Genomic DNA, 22,411 nt, shown 5'->3' with positions numbered 1-22,411 from the left:
CCAATCCAGGTCCTCCTATTCAGTTTCTTTACAGTTAATTTTAAATCATCCTTCCACTTGTACTTAGCTCCTTCCAAATGACTTTACTTCAGGTTTCTGATTAAAAGTACTACCTCAGCTATTCATATGGGAGAAGGAGCCAATGACTACTTAACTGTTTGCTGCATCCCATGTAGTAGAACCTAACAAAATTAAATTTCCTCTGCCATGCTTGAAGTATTAAATGTGTTTACATTAGCTGGACTGAGATCAGATTTATATTGCATAGCAAAGGGTTAGATGCACACTTTATGGCACAGTCTTTCTTGAGCAGATGATGGCTATTCATCTGATCAAGAAATTTCCTTTTTGTATGGAGCCAAACAATTCATATCTGCTACGATTGAAGTCCACCAGTGCACCATATCCTGACCCAGCTCATTCTACTCTGTATCTTCAGAATGTGTTTCTCTGGTATTCACATTATTATACAAGGGTTATTCGTAAAGTAACCTCTGATCAGCTGTTAACAAAATAATCAGTGAGAAAAAATAATTTGTATGTAATATGTAATGTAATTTGTATGTATTTGTATGTAAAAAAAATACATATATATGTAAGCTCAGTATAGTTAGCACCAGAATTAAGGCACTTGTGTTGGGGAATAAATTTTTGTATCCCTGTGTCAAAGAAGTCTGCCGCCCATGAGCTCAGCCACATGTTGACACCTTCTATCAACTCCTCATTGTTGAAGTGCGGTGATCGCAACCAGTTCTTCAAGTAGGTAAACAGGTGGTAGTGGCTCAGAGCAATATCAGGGCTGTACGGAGCATGGTCAAACAACTCACAGTTGTAAAGCTCCAGCAGTGCTCAAGTGCAAGCAGCTGTATGCAGACATACATTGTCATGGAGGAGCACTATACCAGGTGTCAGCATTCCACTCCTTTTGTTTTGAATGGCCCTACACAGTTTTCTTAGTGTTTTGCAGTGCACTTGTATTGTTATTGTGGTCCCTTGTTGCATGAATTTTACCATCAGCACCTCTTTCCTGTCCCAGAAAACAGATGCCTTCAGCTTTCTGGTAGACAGCATTGTTGAAACTTTTTTGGCTTGTCTGGTGAATGTGAGTTCATCCACTGCTTTGACTGTTCTTTGGTTTCAACATTCACAAATGAAACCCAGGTTTCATCACCTGTTACTTGTATGATGTGACTGAGAAATTCATTGCCATGTTTGTGGTATCGCTCTAAAAAATCAAAGCTGAAGCCATTCTCTGTGTGTTATGTGCAGCCATGAGAATTTTTGGAACCCATCTTGTGCAAACTTGTGATAGCCTAGCTTAACTGTGATAATCTCACAGAGAACAGCATGTGAAATTTCTGGATATTCACACAAAAGTTTTGAACTTGTGAAGCACTGCCTTTCACAAATTTTTTGGCCAAACTTTGAACAAGATCATCACTCACTACAGATGGCCGGCTGACCACTTCATGCTTTAACATGAACATTTGTTTGCCCGTCTTTGAACATTCCACACCATTGTCTTACATTTCCTTCACTCATTACATTTTGGCCATAAACCACACATAATTCATGATAGATTTCTGGAGCACTCATGTTTTAGCATGAAGAAATTGGATAACAGTGCAAATTTTGCAGCTGGAGGGATTATCAGTCACAGGACACAGTATATAACTCACTCTGTAGAGACAAGGCCAAACACTCAGTGACCAGTTATGTGATGGTTTAAAAGGCAGTGGGTGATGTGACACTGCCTTGCATGCATGAGCTCTACCCTGCTCTTACATTAGGTGCCTAAAATAAATGGAGTTTACTTTCCAAATAGCTCTTGTATTTTTGCCATCTCAGTGATGCTGGTATGGCCATTCACTAACAGTGGTAGACCTTTCTCGCTTCCAATATCATGAACTCATCAACAAAATAAAAGTGATTTTTTTTTTAAATTTCAGACATGAATTAAGATAAAATATGTGTTCTTTCTGTCCATAATTATATTGCCCCCCACCACCACCACCATCCCATTAGAATGTTTGAAAATGTGTATTTATAAGAGTGCAGGGACATTGCATCCCAGTGAACACACCGACCTAAATGTCAGGATTCTCTGAGGATATCGTCACATAGTATGAGTGACTATAGATGGGGTTTGGATTAGTGAATGGACGTATTGACCACTTATACACATGATTCATAAGTAAAAGTAATTACAGCACCACCTCTAATCTCCACAATTCACAAATCACCACAGCACCTGCTGAACTTAATGTATTTTCACCAGCCAATCCCTGGCAGCGGCTTCTAACAATTGAGATTCTTCAGCTTCATGTGCTCGGATCCTCTCTTCACAGCCTCCCATACAGATCTCAACTAACATCTGACATTGTCTCTTGTTTATAACATCTTGGCACGGATCATGTAGAAATATCACATTTCTATTGTTGTAGTCCAGCTGTTGCATTATTAAGAATCTGCTGCTTAGCAACTGGAACGTTTTACTGAGCCATTGCCCAGAAACGGTCATTGTTTACAGAATCACCACTTAGCAACAAGTGTATATGCCACAGTATGATTATATGCTGCTGAGCCTGTAGTTATGTTAAAAACATATTCATCAGATCACTGTTTTCTTGCCTTGTCTGGTATGATGTCAGGCAGGATTGGAATTCATGTAGCTGTTTACTCTAATGTAATTTCATAACATTCCTTAATTTGTTTTCACATGAATGTTAGTAGTTGTATATGAAATGACAGTAATACACAGTTTCACAAATTTTATATTTTATTTAGTACAAAATCAGTTTATTCTCAGCATGTTCCAAAGCTGAAGTCTGTAAAACAAAAGGACTAGCAAATAGTACCTATGTGAAAGTAAGATTTGTCGACTTAGTTCTGTATTTTCTTCAGTTTTTTTTAGGTTTATATTGTGATATGACATTTAGGTGGCAGAAAGTGTTTTGTCAAGACATCATGTGTACTACAGCTACCCCAAGTGTCTGTGTGTGTTTTTCTATGATGCAAGTATTTGTCATTTGAAATAAATCTCAGCAGTATTATAGTAATGACTATGCATAATTTGTCTTCCAGGTATCAACAGAACCTTGGAACAACTTCAGAAACATCACCAGTCTCAGTGGCAGTCTCAAGCAGAAAGTCAGCAACTGAGCAGGTTTCATATGTACCAGATGTCAGTTCCATATCAGTAGATCAGGGACCACTGAGTGATAGGAATGCCAACCAAGAAACGACATATGCTAAAATGGCTCACATGTCCAGGGCAGCAAGACCCAGTATTGCTAAACACATTTGTTCTTTGTGTGGAAGAAAGTATATGACTAAGAAATCATTAAGAGAGCATACAAAGAAACATTTTCTGGAGAGGGTAAAGTGTAATATTTGTGATCGAACCTACAAGAATGAAAGCATGCTGAAAATCCACGTTGGACGCCATAAAGGACCAAGAAAGTACACTTGTGAACATTGCAGCAAAGAATTTATCTTTTTAGCACATCTAAAATATCACCTAAGAATAATACACAAGAAAAAGCTTCCAGAGTTTATGGAACCAAAGAACAATGCCAGTAAAAAGGAGGTTCCTACAACTTCTCACATTTGTCATCAGTGTGGGAAATCATTTAAAACAACGCAAGTCCTAAAGGCTCATGAGAGATTTGTTCATCAACTTGTCCCTAAGAAACAAATTTGTGAAGTGTGTGGAAAGATGTTCCACTTAGCAAGTAAACTGAAACGTCATATGGTTCAGCACACTGGGGAGAAACCATTTGAATGTGAAAAATGTGGCATGCGGTTTGGTCATAAACAAACATTAAGAAATCATCAGATTTGTCATTCTGATCTTAGGCCTTTCAGGTGTAAGTTCTGTGGAAAAGCTTTCAAGAGAGAGAGAAACATGAGAGGGCATGAAGAGAAAAACCATGGTTTGGTTATCTCACATTCAGATCAAACTGTAAGACCCGAACAGGAAGAAGATGGGATTACATATACATGTACAATATGTGAGAAAGAATTCTCTCTTAAGCAGAGACTAGATGCACATTTAGCATATCACAAACGCCAGTTCATAAGTTTTCCCTGTAATTTGTGTGGTAAAGTGTTAACATCAAAACATGGGCGAGATAATCACATTCGAACGCATACTGGAGAACGTCCATATGCTTGTAAGGTCTGCGGCTTAGCTCTTAAGACACAGGCTCAGCTGCGTACTCATAATGAAACACACACAGACACAAAACCATTTCATTGTACTACCTGTAATAAACGTTTTCGTCGCCGACCACATCTTGAGACCCATTTTCGCACCCACACAGGCGAGAAGCCTTTTGCTTGTGATGTTTGTGGTCGATGCTTTGCTCAAAATGGTGACATGAGGAAGCACAGACTTAAACTCCATGGTCCCATTGAATCTAAGTAAAAAAATGTATTCAGATTCTTTTACATATAAGAGAGCCCAAAGGTTCTTTTAAAATTTGAACCAGTTGTTAAATGAAGAACACATTTTAATAAGTAAGTCCATAAGAAACAGAACATGTGTTTTCTACTTTAATTATTAACAGTGTTAGTTGAACTGCCATGAAATCTGATTCCATTACTCATTAATGTTTGTAATGTAGGTGCCATTTTTCATCCAAAATATGTCTGGCCATTTTATGAGGGACCAAATTAGAAATTGTGGTAGAATATACTTAAGATATATTGAAACAGTATTTAATTTTAGTGGACTGGTATTGACTGGTACATAAAGGAGCTTACAATTTGTATATTCACTTTGTGAATACTGACATTCAGAATGTGTTAATGTTGCATAAGCATCCTACAGACAAAAGAATATTATTCCCCTTGCAAGTTTATCAGCATGTTTCTCATTTATTATGTTGAAATATGATGTGACTAATAAAAACTAATAGTGAAAATAAACTGTTCATTATATACTTTAAGAAATTGTTCAGTTACCAGATTGTACCAAGAACCATTCCTCCTTGTATTTCCATTTTCTACAGCCAAACCTTAAGAATACATATCATGAAGTATTATATATGCCATACTTCTTTATTATATTTAATTTTCTTTTATTTCTATATGATGCCAGAATATTCTCCACTGAAAGGCAAACTTTTCGAAGTAAGTCAAGTTTGCAGTTTTATAAACACAAATGTAACACCAAAACTTTTCACTAGTAGTAGGTACTATAGATTTCACCACCTTGAGGATGTTTTACCTTAATAAGCCATTAGGAATATTTAAAAGAATGTAATCTGTCCTCCAGACTACTTTATAATGAGCATACAATTGCAGTGTTTTGTATGTCACATTTGCAAAGGCAACAATATGTGATCCGATTTGTTTATTAAACTGTTGAAATTTTCACATGAATTGTGTATATAAGAATAGAAATATTACCATTTTACACTATTGTATTGAATTTAAATGAAGTTTTGTTCTTAACCCTAAAAGTGTTCTAATAACATGTGTGGGGTTTTAAGTCTGTTTTGTCATTACTCCGATGACAACCCACTTCTTCGGAACAGTTTGTTGGTCCTGAAAAGGACCGTGGTTGCTGAGATGTTTGATCGGTGAGGTAGCATGGCGCGCGCCAGTAGGGAGAGAGGTTAGTTGCGGTGGTTTGACTGGCCACAGCGCAGCCGTTGCTGGAGGTTGCCTGATCGCCGTGCGGCAGGTGAGTTGGAGTTGCGTGGCTAGCGCAGCGCGGTCGTAGGAGTGATGAAGCAGTGGCTATGCCAGATGCCCAGTGGGTCGGACAGGGACACGACCACCAGCGAGTCCAGGTGAGGTGCGCCAGTGAGTCGGGTGTGAGAGAGCCGGAGGGCCGAGGCAGCCGTGCCTGCCGATGCCTCCAAAGACCGAGTGCTGGCGTCGAAGCCTGCTGGCTGATGTTGCTTGGTGTGGCTTGCTCGTAGACTGATGATTGACTAAAGCTGCCGATTTGCGGCTACTCTTTTTTATACACTGCTCAGTGGGCGGAGCGAAACTTGAAATTGAGGGGGAAGAATTTGCAGGGCGCTGATTGGCTAGCGCGCATGATGATGTAGATGCGGGGCTAGCAGCGAGCGCAGTATGAATGCGAACGTTTGGAGCAATTTGATTGGTTAGCGTGTGTGATGGTGAAAAGTTATGTGAAGAGTGTGCTTTGCAGAAAATGCGTGATAATGTGCGATGTTCCCACACATGTCATAAATACTGTAGTTTGCATATTAGGAGCCCTTTTGTTGGGTTGCATGCACATATTTCATTGACATTGATGAAAAGTCATATCATACTATCACTGAGCTAAGCTGAGTTACTCACTCCCCAGTGTTATGGATTCTGAAGGTTCATTGAACTAATAGAGTCTCATGTTGAAGCTACAGTATACTCTGCAAGTTTGCTGTAGTTCATATTAATATAGCATGTTTTCCAAATATCCATTTTATCAACAACTTACTATCAATACTTAATCCCAGTGTGATCGATTTCCATGTAGTTTTTGAAATGTTGGTCCATTTATTGTTTCCTCTGTTCACATTACATGTCCACTGCACCTCAATTTCTTTGAGTTACTCATAATTATATTAGCAGTACCACATCAGGAGTACAAATCATGATTTTTTTTTCACATTATTAATAGTGGGAAATAAAGATGCATTATTTCCCTTAAATGTATGCTACACATCATAATTGCCACATCCTCCAGAACTTAATCACCATAACTATATTTCCCTGTTTGTTCATCTTTTGTATACTGATGTATTTTCATTAGTCCTATGCCACCTGCAGTCTGTCTTGGATCAATTGTGGCAGTTACTTGATAAACAGTGTTGCACAAATAGCCAAATGTGTAAATGTGCCAGAAAACAAAACCATTACATTATTGGAAGTAACAGTAAAATACAGAATATAATAACAAATACAAATAAAGAAATATGTAATGTAAAGAAAGCTAAATATAATCAGATGGGCCTTCACTAGGCATACCCTGTGACATCAAAACTAAGGCTCATAGCTTGTTCAAAACTAAAACTCATGGGCAGTAGATGTACTGTGGGTTGACTACCCACTGGAAGAAGGAAGGAGTTAAGCCAAAAGTGTTTGGAAATAAAAAATAACTATCTCCATGAAGCTTAATTGAGTACATAAAGAAGTCGTTAATGTTCTGTTCATTTTATTTGACTATTTATGTGGGACTAATTAGATTGCACTCATAAAACATGCCTTTTACTCATATTATTCCTACTGTAGCATGTTCTTGCAGAAAATTGACTGCAATTTGAGGAACAAGTTTTGTTCCCTATGGTGGTAACATTTAATTCCTCTGTGTTTTTGGACTCACACATATCATTTTTTGTGATCTTCAGAATACAATTCTTGTAAGACAGGCAAAGGTTGCTAAAGCACTTGGCTCAGTTAAGTTCCCAGCACTCTATATGTCATTCATGCTGGACTAAGGGGTTCTAGGACAGGCTTTTTTCCAGGTACTTTGGTTTTTCCATGGCATCAGAATATAATAAAAGTCATTCAGTGCCCTCTGTCATTCCAACATTGCTCAATAATGTTTCATCTCTTGCCCTCATCTTTATTATCATCTCATATCATCACAGAATGGGCTATGTGCCATAAAATGAATCAGGTGCTTTGGGATCTTACACAGGACATTAGGCAATGGATTTAATTCATTCCCAGTTGTCATATTTCTCTGACTGAAAGATATATGTTAAATTTCACACTCTTCTTCATTATTGGAGCTGTTGTTTTTTTATGTCATTATGGTCTCCTGTATGATTTCAGGGTATACAGTGTTTGAAGTAAACATTCCTGTGTGACCTTTCATCGTACCATTGTTTTGACTTGTTTTGTCATCTACATCCAGAAGTTCTCTTATCCTAAATTACATTGAATTTATACTGTTAGATTTGAAGCTTTCTCAGCAAATAATGTACTAAAATGTTGTGGCGCAATCGGCCACATCATGGCTGAACTAAAAACCAGAGTTTCAGAAATGTTCTTTGTCTCCATCATAGTCGACCCTCATGAAGGAGACGAAGGAAGTCTGTAGAATGTTGGTTTTTGCTCAACCATAATGTAGCTGATTGCTCGACAAGATTTTAATGCACCCACATTGTCACTTTATTGGAGATAAATGTCTAATAAACAACACTATTTCATTGCTTTGGTTACTATGAAAGTATATGAAGATTACATATTCTTTGTCATGGCCCAAATACTTTTTGTGCGAAGAAACAAACTGGCTTGGTTCTGAACCCGGGCATATAAGAGCACAATAAAAAAAACAGTGTGTTCCATACTGAAACAGCTTATACACTGTCATTATTAATTCTAAAGCTACAGACTGTAACAGATTGGTAGATACTGTGAAGTGTATATATACAAAGCCCTTGAGAGAATAAGGAATTGAATTGAATTGAATTGAAGGAAACACAAAGACTTCATTACAATGAAAATTGTATTTATATGTGATTTGTTAACACCTTCAAGTGAGGCACATTTATTAAAAGTCCATACAGCTCTTTTAATTTGTGCAACACATTCCACAAGAAGTGTCCACCATGGAATTTAAAGGTTGTACCGATTAGTTTCACTAATTGACTGTTTTTATTGAAACATATGTCCTTTTCAATGTTATCAGTGTACTATCATCTAATTGTCAGATAGTTCAATATTATTTGCTTTGAATGATACTTACTTAACATAAACAAGTGACCTGTATAGTAATTACTGTGCATACTTTTGTCTTGCAGGTATTCTCTGAAACTGGGGAAAACTTTAAAACTTCCACCATCCTCAGTACCAGTGAGAAGCACAGATCTTTTCCTGTCCAAGCCAGCACAGAGTCCAGAAGTGTCATCTGCTTCTGCAGCAGCAGACTTGGACAAATCTACAGGGTCACAACAGGATCTCCTTAAAGAATCCAGTGTTATTGTGAAGGAACTCAAAAACACTTACAAGAAGTCTATGGCAAACTCAAAGATCTCACACATGCCTGATATGGCTATGTCTGGGAGAACTGAACTTGTGAGGCATACATGTAGCATATGTGGGAGGAAGTACCTGACTAAAAAATCACTGAGGGAACATACAAAGAAACACTTCCAAAAAAGAGCAAAGTGTGGCATTTGTGGCAAGACATACAGGAATGAAAATGTACTGAAAACTCATATTAGCCTTCATACAGGCCCTCAGCCATACATCTGTCAGCCTTGTGGAAAGGGGTTTATCTTTTTATCATCTTTGAAACAGCACTTGAAAATAGATCATAAGGAAAAGTTTGAACGTAAATGTGGTGATTGTGGTAAGATGTTAACTTCAGAACAGCGCTTCAAAAACCATCAACTTACACATTCTAAATCTAAAGTTGATGGAAAGGAAGTTCCCACTACATCTCACATTTGTCAGAAGTGTGGAAAATCTTTCAAAAGGACAGCTAGTTTAAGAGTTCATGAGCAGCACATCCATCAAGGTATTCCAAAGCAACATATATGTGAGGTCTGTGGAATGATGTTCCATGTGGGTGCCAAATTGAGGCGTCATATGGTGAAACATACAGGGGAGAGACCATTTGTGTGTGAAACTTGTGGGATGCGATTTGGTACAAAGCATCTGTTAAAAAATCATCAAGTCTGCCATTCAGATTTGCGCCCACATAAGTGCAAGGTATGTGGAAAAGCATTCAAGAGGCAGAGGAACATGAGGGGACATGAACAAAATATGCATGGTTTGGTGAATGCACGTTCAGAACAAGAGAAGGATGGTATTAGTTACCCATGTTCTGTTTGCGAGAAGGAATTCTCCACAAAGCAGAAAGTGACAATGCACATGAGGTGCCACACAGGACAGTTTGTAGGGTTCCCATGTGATATATGTGGTAAGGTTCTGTCCTCAAAGCATGGTCGTGATAACCATATCAGAACACACACAGGTGAGAGGCCATACGTTTGTAAGATTTGTGGCTTGGCTCTAAAGACTCCAGCACAACTGCATGCACACAGTGAAACACACACAGACAAAAAGCCTTTCCCTTGCACCATCTGTAACAAACGGTTCCGACGTCGACCGCATCTGGAAGGGCACCTCCGCACTCACACAGGGGAGAAGCCTTATGTTTGTGACATTTGTGGTCGGGGATTTTCTCAGAATGGTGATATGAAGAAACATAGAATTAAACTTCACAATACAGGTGATCTCAAACAATGAAACAGTGTATACTGTTATAGACAATTAGCAGCCAGGCTGCTTTAGGCTGTATCTGAGAGTTTAGAATAAGAACTGGTTCAGTATATCATATTGTAATGGCAATGGTATCAGACTTGTCATTAATGAACAGCTTAATATCTCTAATGAAGTACAGCTTAATGTGAATGTTGCCATCATAAGAGGGTGCTACCATTTGTACTGCCTGGTATTAAATTACACGTTAAATGAGGTGTGTGAATCACTGTGCATGTTCAGAACCCTTTCCTGTTTCTTCAAATGAGGCATGATTTGTCTCAAAATAAGAATACAGCAATATATGGAGGAAAAGGAATTCTTTGTGGACTGCTGAAAGGTGATACTTTTGATTTTATTGTAAGCCTATAATTTTAAAGTGAGATTTTGAAGAGAGTATTTAAAATACTTTGATGCATTGTTAGAACTATTAGAGTAAAACATCTTTATTGTGAACAACAATATCTCCTTTCCCCCTCTGAAGAATTTATTAATGCTTCAACTTTGTAGTGTATCATCCAGGTAGTTCATTGCAGTTTGCCTACTGACCTTGGCTGTATATAGAGTACATATATGGATATACGTTTACATTTGAAAGTGCACTAGAGCCAGGTTAACAAGTATTGCCATCTGTCAGTTAACAACAGCTCACAGTCAGCAGTGTCAACAGTGGAGGAAAAAGGATGCAGAAGGTAACAGATCATGAACTTTCTTGAAGAGTTCTGACCTGATATTTCCATAAAAGGCTCAAATACCATAAGTTGTGCAGGTTGTCACCAGCTGTAATCGGAACAAGTAGCTTCCAGTCATATCGAATTCTAATATAAAGTAGTCCCACGTGGCAATTCTGAACAGTTTCCAGTCACCTGACTTTGCAGTATTTATTCCTACATATGAGGAGCCGGATAGCTGAGTCAGTGTAGCAGTGGGCTATGGGCTGGACAGCCAAGGAATTTGGGTTCGATTCCCAGCAGGGGAAAGAGATTTTTCTCTTCATTACAGCATACAAGCTGGTTCTGGGACCTATCTAGCCTGCCCATGGGCTCTTTTTCCCCTGGGGGTTAAAGTGGCCGGGGTGTGAAGCAGACTGCTCACCTGCATCTAGTACTAAGATGAAGAATGGTGGAGCTATATTTCCACTCTCCAAGACATCTTCATGGTGTGGTGCTTAATTAATTAAGCACAGGAACAAGTTTACATTTCTTTTTGTATTCCTATATATGAACTAATTTTTAATCTTGCACATTAATAGAATAAATCATTATGAACGGTTTAAGATTCTGCTGATTTTCAGATCATCAAATTATGTAACTATTTAAATTAAAAAATAAAAAGAACTGTGACATCAGTTTTTAGTACAGTAATCTTTGTGTTCTTAATGCTTTGATGGAGATGTTGTGCTTTAACTTATTGTACAGTTCCTATTCTTAATTATAATAGAGATTTCCCCAGTATATACTGACTGTTCAGTTTGGGAACTTAGTGAAAGAGACTGAAACAAATAAAGGAATTTTGATCTTCTCTTTATCCACATATCCAGTAACTCTCATCATCTCATTTGTTTACATATGTTATTTATATTCTGCTGCTTTTTGTACCTTCTTTGTGTGTATTTACTGACTGCATCAATGTGCAAGTATGCAGCTATGTAAGAAATTATTGCAATGACAGATTCTATATCTATGTACATAGATCTCTGGAAAATACATTAAATATGAATATGAATATTGCATGCTAATCTTACATTGATTTAATATAATGAAATATACATTTTGGGGGCTGAAAGTATGTTGTATACACCAACATTAAAAATATTTTTATGACTTATTAGTGTCAAGTGAAATTAAGTTGTATGGAACTGGACAGTTACAGCATTAATGTCAAGAAGCTGGAAGTGACACATAGTGCCCATAATACCATTTTTATTGAGAATTTCAACATCATTATTAAGTCTTCCCTGAAGGGAGATCTCTCCGTAGTTACAGTTTGTCATTATGGGGCATAAATCCAGAACACTGTACCACTTATGCATTCACTGATTCCCATAATTGTCCAGGTCATTCTTATGTACTTAAATAAAGTGGCGGGTATCTTACTAGTCACCAGTCACTGCCCCTCATCCACTTTTTTATTAGCGCCATTCTCACAGTTACCTTCATTCTTGTGACTGGGCAGGATAGCTGAGCAGTTATGTACCTTCTCATGTACATGTGGAGAATACCCTTTCATCCAGAGAAACATCTCTTCTGGCTGTTGTATTCTGCATTTTCTTTAGGTGAATAATATTACCAAATGTCATAACTGCTTGTTATCAGGTCCCTGCCTACCCATCACCCACGACTGTCTTCACATCTTGTTCAGCAGAGTGTAACCACTGCGGTTAATATGTATCATTAAATAACCAACAATCATGATCAGAGAAGGTATAAATAAAATTAGAATTGAATTCCATCAAGTTCAACGATGATTGTAATAATAATAATAATTCACCATGACACATTGTACACGGCACCAAAACCCCATCCACCCACACACACACCCACAGGACCAACACAGTACAGACAACCTACTGTGAAGGAACATGACCACCACTGAACTTCACAGCAAGGTATTAATCAATCAGAAAATTTAATTACTTTTAATAAAACATTTTAAATACTAGTGTTTAACCCTTACAAGACAATACATGTAAAGCATTTCCTTCAAAGTGTTGGTCGCCTTCCGATGATGGCCATCATTGACTAAAACATGTAAACACTTCATTTTATTATTCAAATCACTGTTGCAATTGATGGAATTCAATTCTAATGTTACTTATACAGTGCAACGGTTGAAGACAATGTCTATCATAAAAATGAGAAGGTTATCCTTGGGAAGTTAGGAAAGTAACATTGACTTCCTTGGAGTTCCCTATTCCTGGTCTTACAGTAACTCATCCTATACCCAAGTCTGACCACTGAGCAAGTTGGCTTATCAAAAAGGCTTTAGACTTGCATTTTGGAGGTACCAAGATCAAATCTCAGCCAGATTACTGTCTGCTCTGAATTCAGACTTTTGTGGATTTCCTCTCCTTCTCCAAGTGAATGCTGAGATCATACGGTGAGATGGTCATGACTGTTTTCTTCCAAACCTTCACCTATCCATCGTTTCTGATCACTGTTCTATCTTATTTGGCATCATATAACATATTCAGTTGAAACACATGAAGTGCTATTGTAAAATGTCCACTGTGTCACACTAACCTGCACCATTCCACAGTTCTGAGATGTCCTCTGGCTTTAGATGTCTTTATAGCCATAACTTTGTGCTTACTAAATTTTCAGACTCCATATAAGCCTGTAGACATCTTTGGTACATCAGTGTTCCTTATTATGTATGTATTGAGAGATCATCATATTGTTCAATGTAAAATAAAACATATTCAAATAGACATCAAATTTAAGTACTGGATTTTGCTAAAGGAATCACTACATAGCAGTGCTTTCCTGGTATCATCTTATAATGTACTGCATTAATTTTTAATGCATGTATAAGCGTGAATACCATTTGGTGGTGACTCTATTGCAAATAATGCAGTGAAGTAATTCTGTCATATATTTTACTGATGCTGATAGTATATGAGTTTGATTCTGTCATAAAAATTTGTATTCCTAATAATTGACGTGATGTGTATTTAATTAATATTGTGTGGAATAAAATTCAGTGCATATTATAAATTTTACTTTTAATTTCACAGTTACCCACAAACTATAGCTGCAACATTTGGAAAACTTATGATACTCATACAAGATTATGAACATGCCTATGAATGTTTTCTGAACCTTCTTGTCTAATAGAAGACACCAGCATGACAGTCAAATGAAATCTTAAGGCTGGATTTGCTGTGGGCATATAGTAAAATTATTTTTGTATTATATTTAGCTCAGTGATGTTATAATTAAACAGTTTTCTTCATTGACTGGGATAAAGAGAGAATGTATAAATGAAGAAAAGTTACCAAAAGCAAGAACTATAGAGACACTGACAGAACAGCAGTAAGTGCTTATTTGTAACTCTGAACTTTTCAACATACATATGGGATCACAGTCTGCAGTTCTTTGTGATTTCGTGCAAAGCATATGTAGTGTACTGTGAGCATGAAAAGTTTATCAAAAAAATGTAGCAGAAATGTCCTACAACCTCTTTATTAACCATCACAACACAACAAATATCAAGGTCAGTGCCCAGCTACGGCTCTGCTACATGTTTCGGCTATCAATATCCATCATCAGGCAAATACATGGTTAAACATATATACACCACTGAACTGCCGTACTGTTAAACGGGATACAATACTATTAATCATATAAAACACTTGACGTGTTGTGACGGTTAATAAAGAGGTTGTATATTGTAACACAACAGGATGCATGAAATGAAAATTAGAAATGTCCTAGATTGTCATCTGTTTCTGCACTCCAGTGTCTGAACAGTTGAACAGAGTTTATAAATATCTCTCTGTGGAAACATATCTAGTAATTAAAAAAAAAACAAGTACATGACCCTCAAAATATAGTGGCTTTTTCTCAAAAATACTTTTAATAAGTGTTATAAAATTTCTAATATATATGTATAAGTACCACAATGGTGCAGTTGGTACAACTGGCTATGGGCTGGATGGATGGCTGAGTCCTGGTGGGGGCAAGAATTTTTAACTTCTCCATGTTATCCAGACTGGCTCTGGGGCCCATTCAGCCTCCAATGGTTCCAGTGGCTCTTTCCCCAGGGGTAAAGTGGCCAGGGGGTGAAGCTGACCACTCACCTCCAACTAGTGCAAAGGACAAGAAAACGTGGGTCTATATATCCACTCCCCCATTCGTCTTCATGGTGTAGTGCCGAATTAATTAAGCAGAGGGATAACTCTGCCTTTATGTATTATGGAAGACTAAATTTGCCAATACAGCTGTATGGAAATAATGCAGCTTTACTAACAAATATAACTATTTTCTTCATATTATAACCGTGTTTTCAGTTTAGTCTGCATACTATATTAAATGAATGCTCTCCCATTCTCAATGTAATAAATGTATTTTTCCAGTGTACTAATTAATTTGTTTGCATCCTCCTAGGTTATATGCAATATTTTGTTTCTGATATGGTGACAGTGTTGCATAACATAAATGCAAATCTGACACACCTCATTATTTTTCATTTCAGGTACAGTCAGTCATCATGGATGTGGGCAGAACATGAAACAGATGCAGTCAAAAGTAATAAAGGAAAAGAATTTCATCAGATCCTGTCTGATCACAGCTATTACATTCAACAGAATGAAATTATTCCTATTGGATCAGGAACCTGCAGAGAAGACGTTATAAGTAATGAAGATGGAATTATGGAAGAAGGATGTGAGGAACATATAGAACAAGATGATCAAATACAAGAAACTGTCCAAGACATGAATATCTACACTATTACAGAGAGTTGGGCAACTGAAGAAGATACTAAACTTGACAAAAAACGGCCATTACATATTATTTGTGTGAAAGCAAGAAGTGATTGTTTTGAGGTTCCTCAGAATCTAACTTCCACAATTTATACATGCAAGACATGTGACCAAACGTACAACAACAGTCATGATTATGAATTACACCTTGTTAGTCATTCGGCAGAAAGAATATACCTATGCCAAACATGTGGAAAGATGTTCAGATCTAAAAATTCTTTGTTGTCACATCTTAAAATTCACTGGGATCCTGAAGTCATAAAGAAATTCATCTGTGATATGTGTGGGAAGAGATTTAAGAGCGTTACCTTGCTTCGGATGCACATGACCACCCACACAGGAGTAAAGAACTTTGCCTGTGGAACTTGCGGGAAAAGTTTTGCATCCAGATCAAACTTGAGGTATCATACCATATCTCATTCTGAGCAGCGCCCTCATGGATGTGATATTTGTGGAAAGATGTTTAAAAGGAAGAGCAATTTGGAAGAACATCAGTCAAGACATCTGCCTGACAATGATAATCCGTGTCACATTTGCAACAGTTCCTTTCCATCAGCAACGGCTTTGATGAGGCATGTAGCTTCTCATACAAGAGAGGAGATATTAGAAAGTGAAACGTTAAAGAAGACTGTTCATTGTAACATATGTGATTCCAGCTTTTCATCCAAATTGACTCTAGCACTTCATATGAAAGACCATAATGGAGAGACAGTATATTCATGTCATGTTTGTAAAAAGCACTTCAAATCTCAGACACAGTTAGACAGTCATGCTAAGACACACAATGCAAGGAAATTTGTATGTAAAATGTGTGGGAAGGAATTAGCATTGAGGAAGACACTGGTGGAACATGAGCGTATTCACACAGGTGAACGGCCATTTTGCTGTTCAGAATGTGGCAAACGTTTCCGTTCTCTTAGTGGATTGCATGCACACCGTGCACTGCACTCGGAAGAACGTCCCTTTGCATGTCCACATTGTGATGCCCGGTTTCGACGCCGTACATACTTGGTTGGTCATCTTCGTACACACACTGGGGAGAAACCCCATGTGTGTGACATATGTAAACGCCCATTTGCTCAGCGTAGTGATATGGTAAAACACAGAGTTCGTCATAACAAATAATATTGTTAAAACAGAATTGTATGTAAAAGGAACCACAATAAAACACAAACTTTCTATACAATTGAAAATATCATTTATGCTGTAAACTCCAGGCAGTAGATTATGTTCTTGTGGCATAATAATGACTGCACCAGTTCTTGATTTTCAAAATTAGAACTTTTAATTATACCTTACTAAAAGAAATGCTTATGGAAGTAAAATTATTCCACTCGGCACTTCCCTTGATCAGTTATTCATTAAATCTTTTATTCTACTCTATAATTCTTCAATTTAGTACACAACACACGTATAAAATAACAGCACTATCAGCATTGCTCTGTGGAAATAAAATTTTGGACAAAAGAAAAGACATAAATAGAATACAATCAATAGAGATGAGTTATGTAAGAAGAGTTAAAAGCTGCACTAGGCTAGACCATATTAAGAATGAAGATATTCGGATATAACTGGAAATACAATCAGTAAAAATAAAATATAGATCAACACAGACAAAAGTGGATAAACCATTTAGAATGGTGAAAGAATACCAAACCCAATTCAATAGTATAAACTGTGAGGATGCTGACACCGAGGCAGAAATTGGAAGAGAAACAGTGAGGATGTGAAGTTGGAATAGGGTTCACTGCCTGTACCATGAAGTAAAAAGGAGCTTTCCATCACGTTCCTTTCTATGGCATGTCATGAGCTGTCATATTCAGAGTCTTCTGAAAGACCTCTTGCCTCATTTTATGCTTATGTCATCATCTTAAGCAGAGTCAGCACAAACTCCAGCTCTAAGGTGTACTACTCTATGTTAGGGAATTGAATTGATTTAAATGCAGTATGTTTTTTATGTAAATTGAAGCTGGTTTACATGGAAAATTGGGGCAAAATGCTTTTCTTGGGCACAAAACATGTAGTACTATTACTACTCCCAGATATTGTAGAACATTGTATTCTTTCTGCATGTCCAGAAAATCGGTCCATTTGTTCCCATAGTCTGACCCACTTAAACACAATTCTTGGGAAGTTAATAATATTTTATTTAAATTACCTATATTAACTAAATTAAATACACCAGTAATCCTGCAGAGGGGTTCAAATGCACCTGCAGCCCAGAGCCGTTTTTCTACAAAAAAAGAAAAAACAGGCTGTAGGGTAGGTCATTGGTCTTTATTGTGGATTAGTTCAATTAAGACAAGTTGCAGAACAGTGAAAAATATATCAAAAACCTTTAAATACAAGTAGATTTGGAGGGATTCTAATTATAATCTCTATATACAATTTCATATGGCCAGCTTCATTGGTACACCACCCATATCATTAGAAATAACGTATTTCATTGTCACCACTTTGTTTGTACTGTTTGCACAGGCATGATCTTAAGAAAAGTTTCTTACTTTGAAACTATTATTCATATTTTCACACGTACTGAATGATTCTAAAGTTACTTTCACGTCATAAGTTCACATGAATGTATTGCTAGAATAACTGAAGATTGGATTCAAGGGTAGGATATCATGAACTGGGCTGCCTTAATATCAAATTTCAAGAAAATTTCCCACTTCATTCCAAACCTGTGATTCTGAAGCCAGCCAGTGAGTTGGTAGTTGGCTGTCTTCAGGTGCATTGTTAACAGCTGCTACCTAACAATAGCTAGTGAACAAAAAGAAGGCTATGTGTGCTGTAGTTACAGTGATCTAAATTTTTTTTTTAATTTGCATAGTGGGGGGTGGAGTTGAGTTGAGTCCACTTGGCACAGCAACCACTGATTGGCCTATTGTACCTTCCCCGGGTGATTATGATGATGGAGAATTTGGTGGAATGAAGATTGGCAGGGGAAACCGAAGTACTCAGAGAAAACCTACCCCAGCGCGACTTTGTCCACCACAAATCCCACTTGACCAGACCTGGGTTTGAACCCGGCCACCGCGGTGGGAAGCCAGCGACTAACTGCTTGAGCTATGGTGCGGCGTTACAGTGATTTACAGAGTGTAAATCAGTGAGACTGTTGTAGTTATTTGTAGTTACAAGGTACAGCCAGTCAATAAATAAATTACGAATCCAATCCACAAATCTAGTCACTAACACATGATAGTGTTATGAGTGTGTTTGTTTGTTTGTTTATTGGGTCTTTTGAATCAGAATTATATTTTTTCTGTTTGACAATTCCCTGCTAACCTTTTCAATGTCACATTTCTTTCCATCAGTTATATTCTTAGCACTCATTGGAAACCACTTATTTCCATATTGGCTACTAACGTTATGTATCTGTATCTGAGTACAACTGTGAAATAGTTAAGTCCATGCACCTTTTTCAATGTCATCTGCTTTTCCCAGCCTAGTGTTTTATGGCTAAGCGTACATGGAGCACTTATATGAAGACGCACAAACGTGTTGTCAGGAACGAGACATCATAACATTTCCTAAGTATACTTGAGGATAGCACAGTTGTATTCTTTGTCCTATAACACTTGTACTTATGAGATTTCACTGTAAATTATAATAAGTCATTATCTTTATGAATGTCTTCCTGTACAGGTGTTCAAAACAGTGTTTTTGTGTTCATTGCAGTTCATGAAGCACAAGACTTGGAATTTCTTCTCCAACAGTAGCAATGCCTGGAATTGTTATAACATTGTCAGAATTAATAATAACAATACTAGAGGCTTTCTCTTCAGGCGTATGTTCATTTTCAAAATGGTGGTCCAAATCTTCTTTCAGCTCATACATTTGCCCACACAATGGACAGCTGTACACAGCTGCACTATCTCCTTCAGTGAGTAGCACAAGAGACTTTGCACGTTTTCCATGAGTTTTCTCATGTTTGCTGCAGTCTCCTTTCTGTCTAAAGGCACGTCCACAAAGACGACAGGCATAGGGACGCTCATCTGTATGGGTGCGAATATGTGTGTCCAGTGTGTCACGTCGTCTAAAACCTCTTCCACAGTGTGTGCAACAATAAGGCCGCTCATCAGAGTGGACAACCTAAAACCAGATTCAACAAGCAATTTACCACATACAGCATAAAACATTCATCTGTTCACATATGCGTATCTGGAAAATGGCTCACAACACTTAAATGTTAGTACATGTTCATAAATGTTAGTACATTTTTTCACTAAAGATCAGCGGACTGTGCAAAAAGTCTCATAACTTTTAGTATCAAATATGACATAACAGGATAATTTTTATTAGACATTTTGCTTATGAACTGTTTAGAAATAGATGTTCAAATGTAACCGTATTTTGAAGTATCCACCATAACGCCAAAAGACCACAATTCAACATAATCAAATAATGATAAATGTAGATTAATTGATGTAAATTGGTCTTAACTTTAAATTTTGTCAAAATCTGCTTTGAATAAATTGTGGGCTTGACATACCTTGTGCTGATTGAGAGTTGCACGACATCGGAATGCCATCTCACACTGATCGCATTGGTAAGGTTTCTCTCCTGTGTGTATTCTTTCATGTACAATCAAGCCAACCCGAGACTGGAAAGCTGCAGGGCACATCCTGCACGTGAATGGTTTCTCACCAGTGTGTGTTCTCAGATGGTACTCAAGAGTATTCTTCTTGCTCAAAACCTGTAATGCACATGTGAGACAGCAACACTTCAATTCAGACGGGTCCACCCTCCTGTCAATGAGTATTACATCCTCTTAGAAGTAGAAGTAGGTATCAGTTTTTCCACTTGTCTCCGTCTAGTGCCAAGGCTTAACCTTTCTGCAAAACATTTATGAACATTTTGTGACATGCTTGGCAAGCCTGAAAAGCACTGAAAAGGAAAACATATATATATTCAATCCAATATAAATTACCTTTCCACATATGTGGCATGGAAAGCTGTTGTCTGTATGCATGGCCACATGACTTTCCAATTGCTGTTGTGTCGTAAGAGTTCTGTAACATATTGGACACCTGTAGGGGGAAGATGTCGACCCTTCTGTTGTCTCTTCTTGCTCCTCCACTTCCATCTTTTTCACTGGGAATGACAACTTCACACCCAACAGTTCCTCTCTTGTGTGGTTCCTAAGTCACAGAACACATACTTCATTCTTGCTAAAAGCAATGAGTACCAGAACTGTTGCTCAGAAAACAGTACTGATAATTGAACTTAGATGCTTCCCCATTGTTGATTCTCAATATATAAAGACATTCCCACTTAATTTTTTCACAGTTCAGAGTCTCTGATTCCAACCATAATATCTAAGTTAAATTTTCTCCATTTACAGATGCCATTGGTTAATGTTTAAATCCATTTCCCCTCCAATGTAGTATTCTGTTGGCATTTCATAGTACTCCAGTACCTTCACATGGAGCTGTGATTGATTTGTACTCATTTTGTGTTAGTCTTAGTAAGTAAATTTATTATATGCCATATAAAACATGTTCGAGGTTGCACCACTGTCAGATACTGATGGAGATCATTACATCATGATTGGAAAGTTATTAAGTTCTATTTTCAGCATATGATGGGAACCAAAATCACCACACCAATATCTTATTGACCACACAAGGCTCTTCTTCCATAAATTACCTACTCAAGATAACAATTCATAATTCAAATAATAACTGTTATTAATACTTGCCTACACTACATGACAGTTTGCTGCTCAAGCAGGTTTCTGTTATTGCACTTACTATCCCTGTAACAAGCCATGGAGGCCCATAGGATTGTGAGATGTCAAGAGTCCCACATTATCTAGACAGTCAGCTCATAGATGGTGGTAAGGCTGTCAGCCTTATGCGCCAGCCACCCTTTACCCCCCAGGAAGATTCCTGATACTCATTTCTGTTAGAGGCTGAGTCTACCCCAGGGCCATATTGTGGTTGGGAGGATTAGGTGAATTGGAAAAAATCCACCTCATCAGGACCCAAGACCTGGCTTGTAATATAGTGCCTCAACCAACCAACTATGCTACCGCGTGCCCCCTTACTGTCCTGTATAATGTGAAATATGTGAAGGGTAGTTTGTGTGTTATACCACAGAAAACAATTTGAGGTCAGGAATTGTAATCTTTATGAACTATAAATAGTCAGCTTTTGTACTTGCTCTCATCCTGCGTACACACAAGTCATCTTTAATACTGTGTTTCTCTGACATAATTAAATTCAGAGTTGAATATTTGCAATAAGATTCTTCCACTCTTCAAAGTAAGTCCCAGTTAATGAACTGAAATTTAAAGCCGTATATTGACAGTTTTAAGAAATAAATCAAGCCTGCAGATTTTTAAGATAATGTTTATTATTAACAATGAAGCCAATGACATTAAAAAATCTGAGTACTATTGAACTGAATTGAATTTATTTACAGTCTATAAATCCTAAGCAGGTTAGTACCTTTGGATACAGAACAAGTCAAAAGGTTACATACATAAGTACAGGCAATTTTAGCTTAAAAATTAATATAACTTAATTTTACATCATTCTCTATTTACATTGAAGTATTCATCTAAAGAGTAGAAGGAATGAGCATGTAGATAATTCTTTAACTCTGATTTAAACTTTTTAGTATCATTGCCCAAGTTTTTAATACTTTGTGGCAGATTGTTGAACACTTTTATGCCAGTAAAGTAGACTC

General features: G+C 37.4%; 2 protein-coding genes across 4 annotated transcripts in view; one reads left to right on the top strand and one right to left on the bottom strand.

Moving 5' to 3' along the window:
- The window catches only part of LOC111872345 (gastrula zinc finger protein XlCGF57.1), a 151,316-nt gene extending 133,464 nt beyond the window's left edge, over positions 1-17,852 (top strand). Inside the window, exon 6 of one of the 3 annotated variants that reach the window (XM_023866123.2) lies at positions 15,430-17,852. In XM_023866123.2, coding sequence (XP_023721891.1) covers positions 15,430-16,843 — 1,414 coding nt within the window. In that variant the 3' untranslated portion in view covers positions 16,844-17,852. Of the gene's footprint in view, positions 1-3,084; positions 4,907-8,768; positions 11,364-15,429 lie in introns of those variants that run through there. The other 2 variants (XM_023866121.2, XM_023866125.2) reach the window with 2 other exon arrangements.
- A 1,067-nt stretch (positions 17,853-18,919) lies between these two features.
- Positions 18,920-22,411, bottom strand: part of LOC111872347 (zinc finger protein 271) — a 17,715-nt gene continuing 14,223 nt past the window's right edge. Inside the window, exons 8-10 of the mRNA XM_023866133.2 lie at positions 20,649-20,859; positions 20,211-20,414; positions 18,920-19,810 (exon numbers count right to left, since the gene is read on the bottom strand). Of these exons, the coding sequence (XP_023721901.1) occupies positions 19,388-19,810; positions 20,211-20,414; positions 20,649-20,859 (838 nt within the window). The 3' untranslated portion in view covers positions 18,920-19,387. The remainder of the gene's footprint in view (positions 19,811-20,210; positions 20,415-20,648; positions 20,860-22,411) is intronic.

This window comes from Cryptotermes secundus, unplaced genomic scaffold, assembly GCF_002891405.2.
Source record: "Cryptotermes secundus unplaced genomic scaffold, Csec_1.0 scaffold55, whole genome shotgun sequence".
Taxonomy (NCBI): domain Eukaryota; kingdom Metazoa; phylum Arthropoda; class Insecta; order Blattodea; family Kalotermitidae; genus Cryptotermes; species Cryptotermes secundus.
This window is presented reverse-complemented; position numbering and strand designations above follow the sequence as displayed.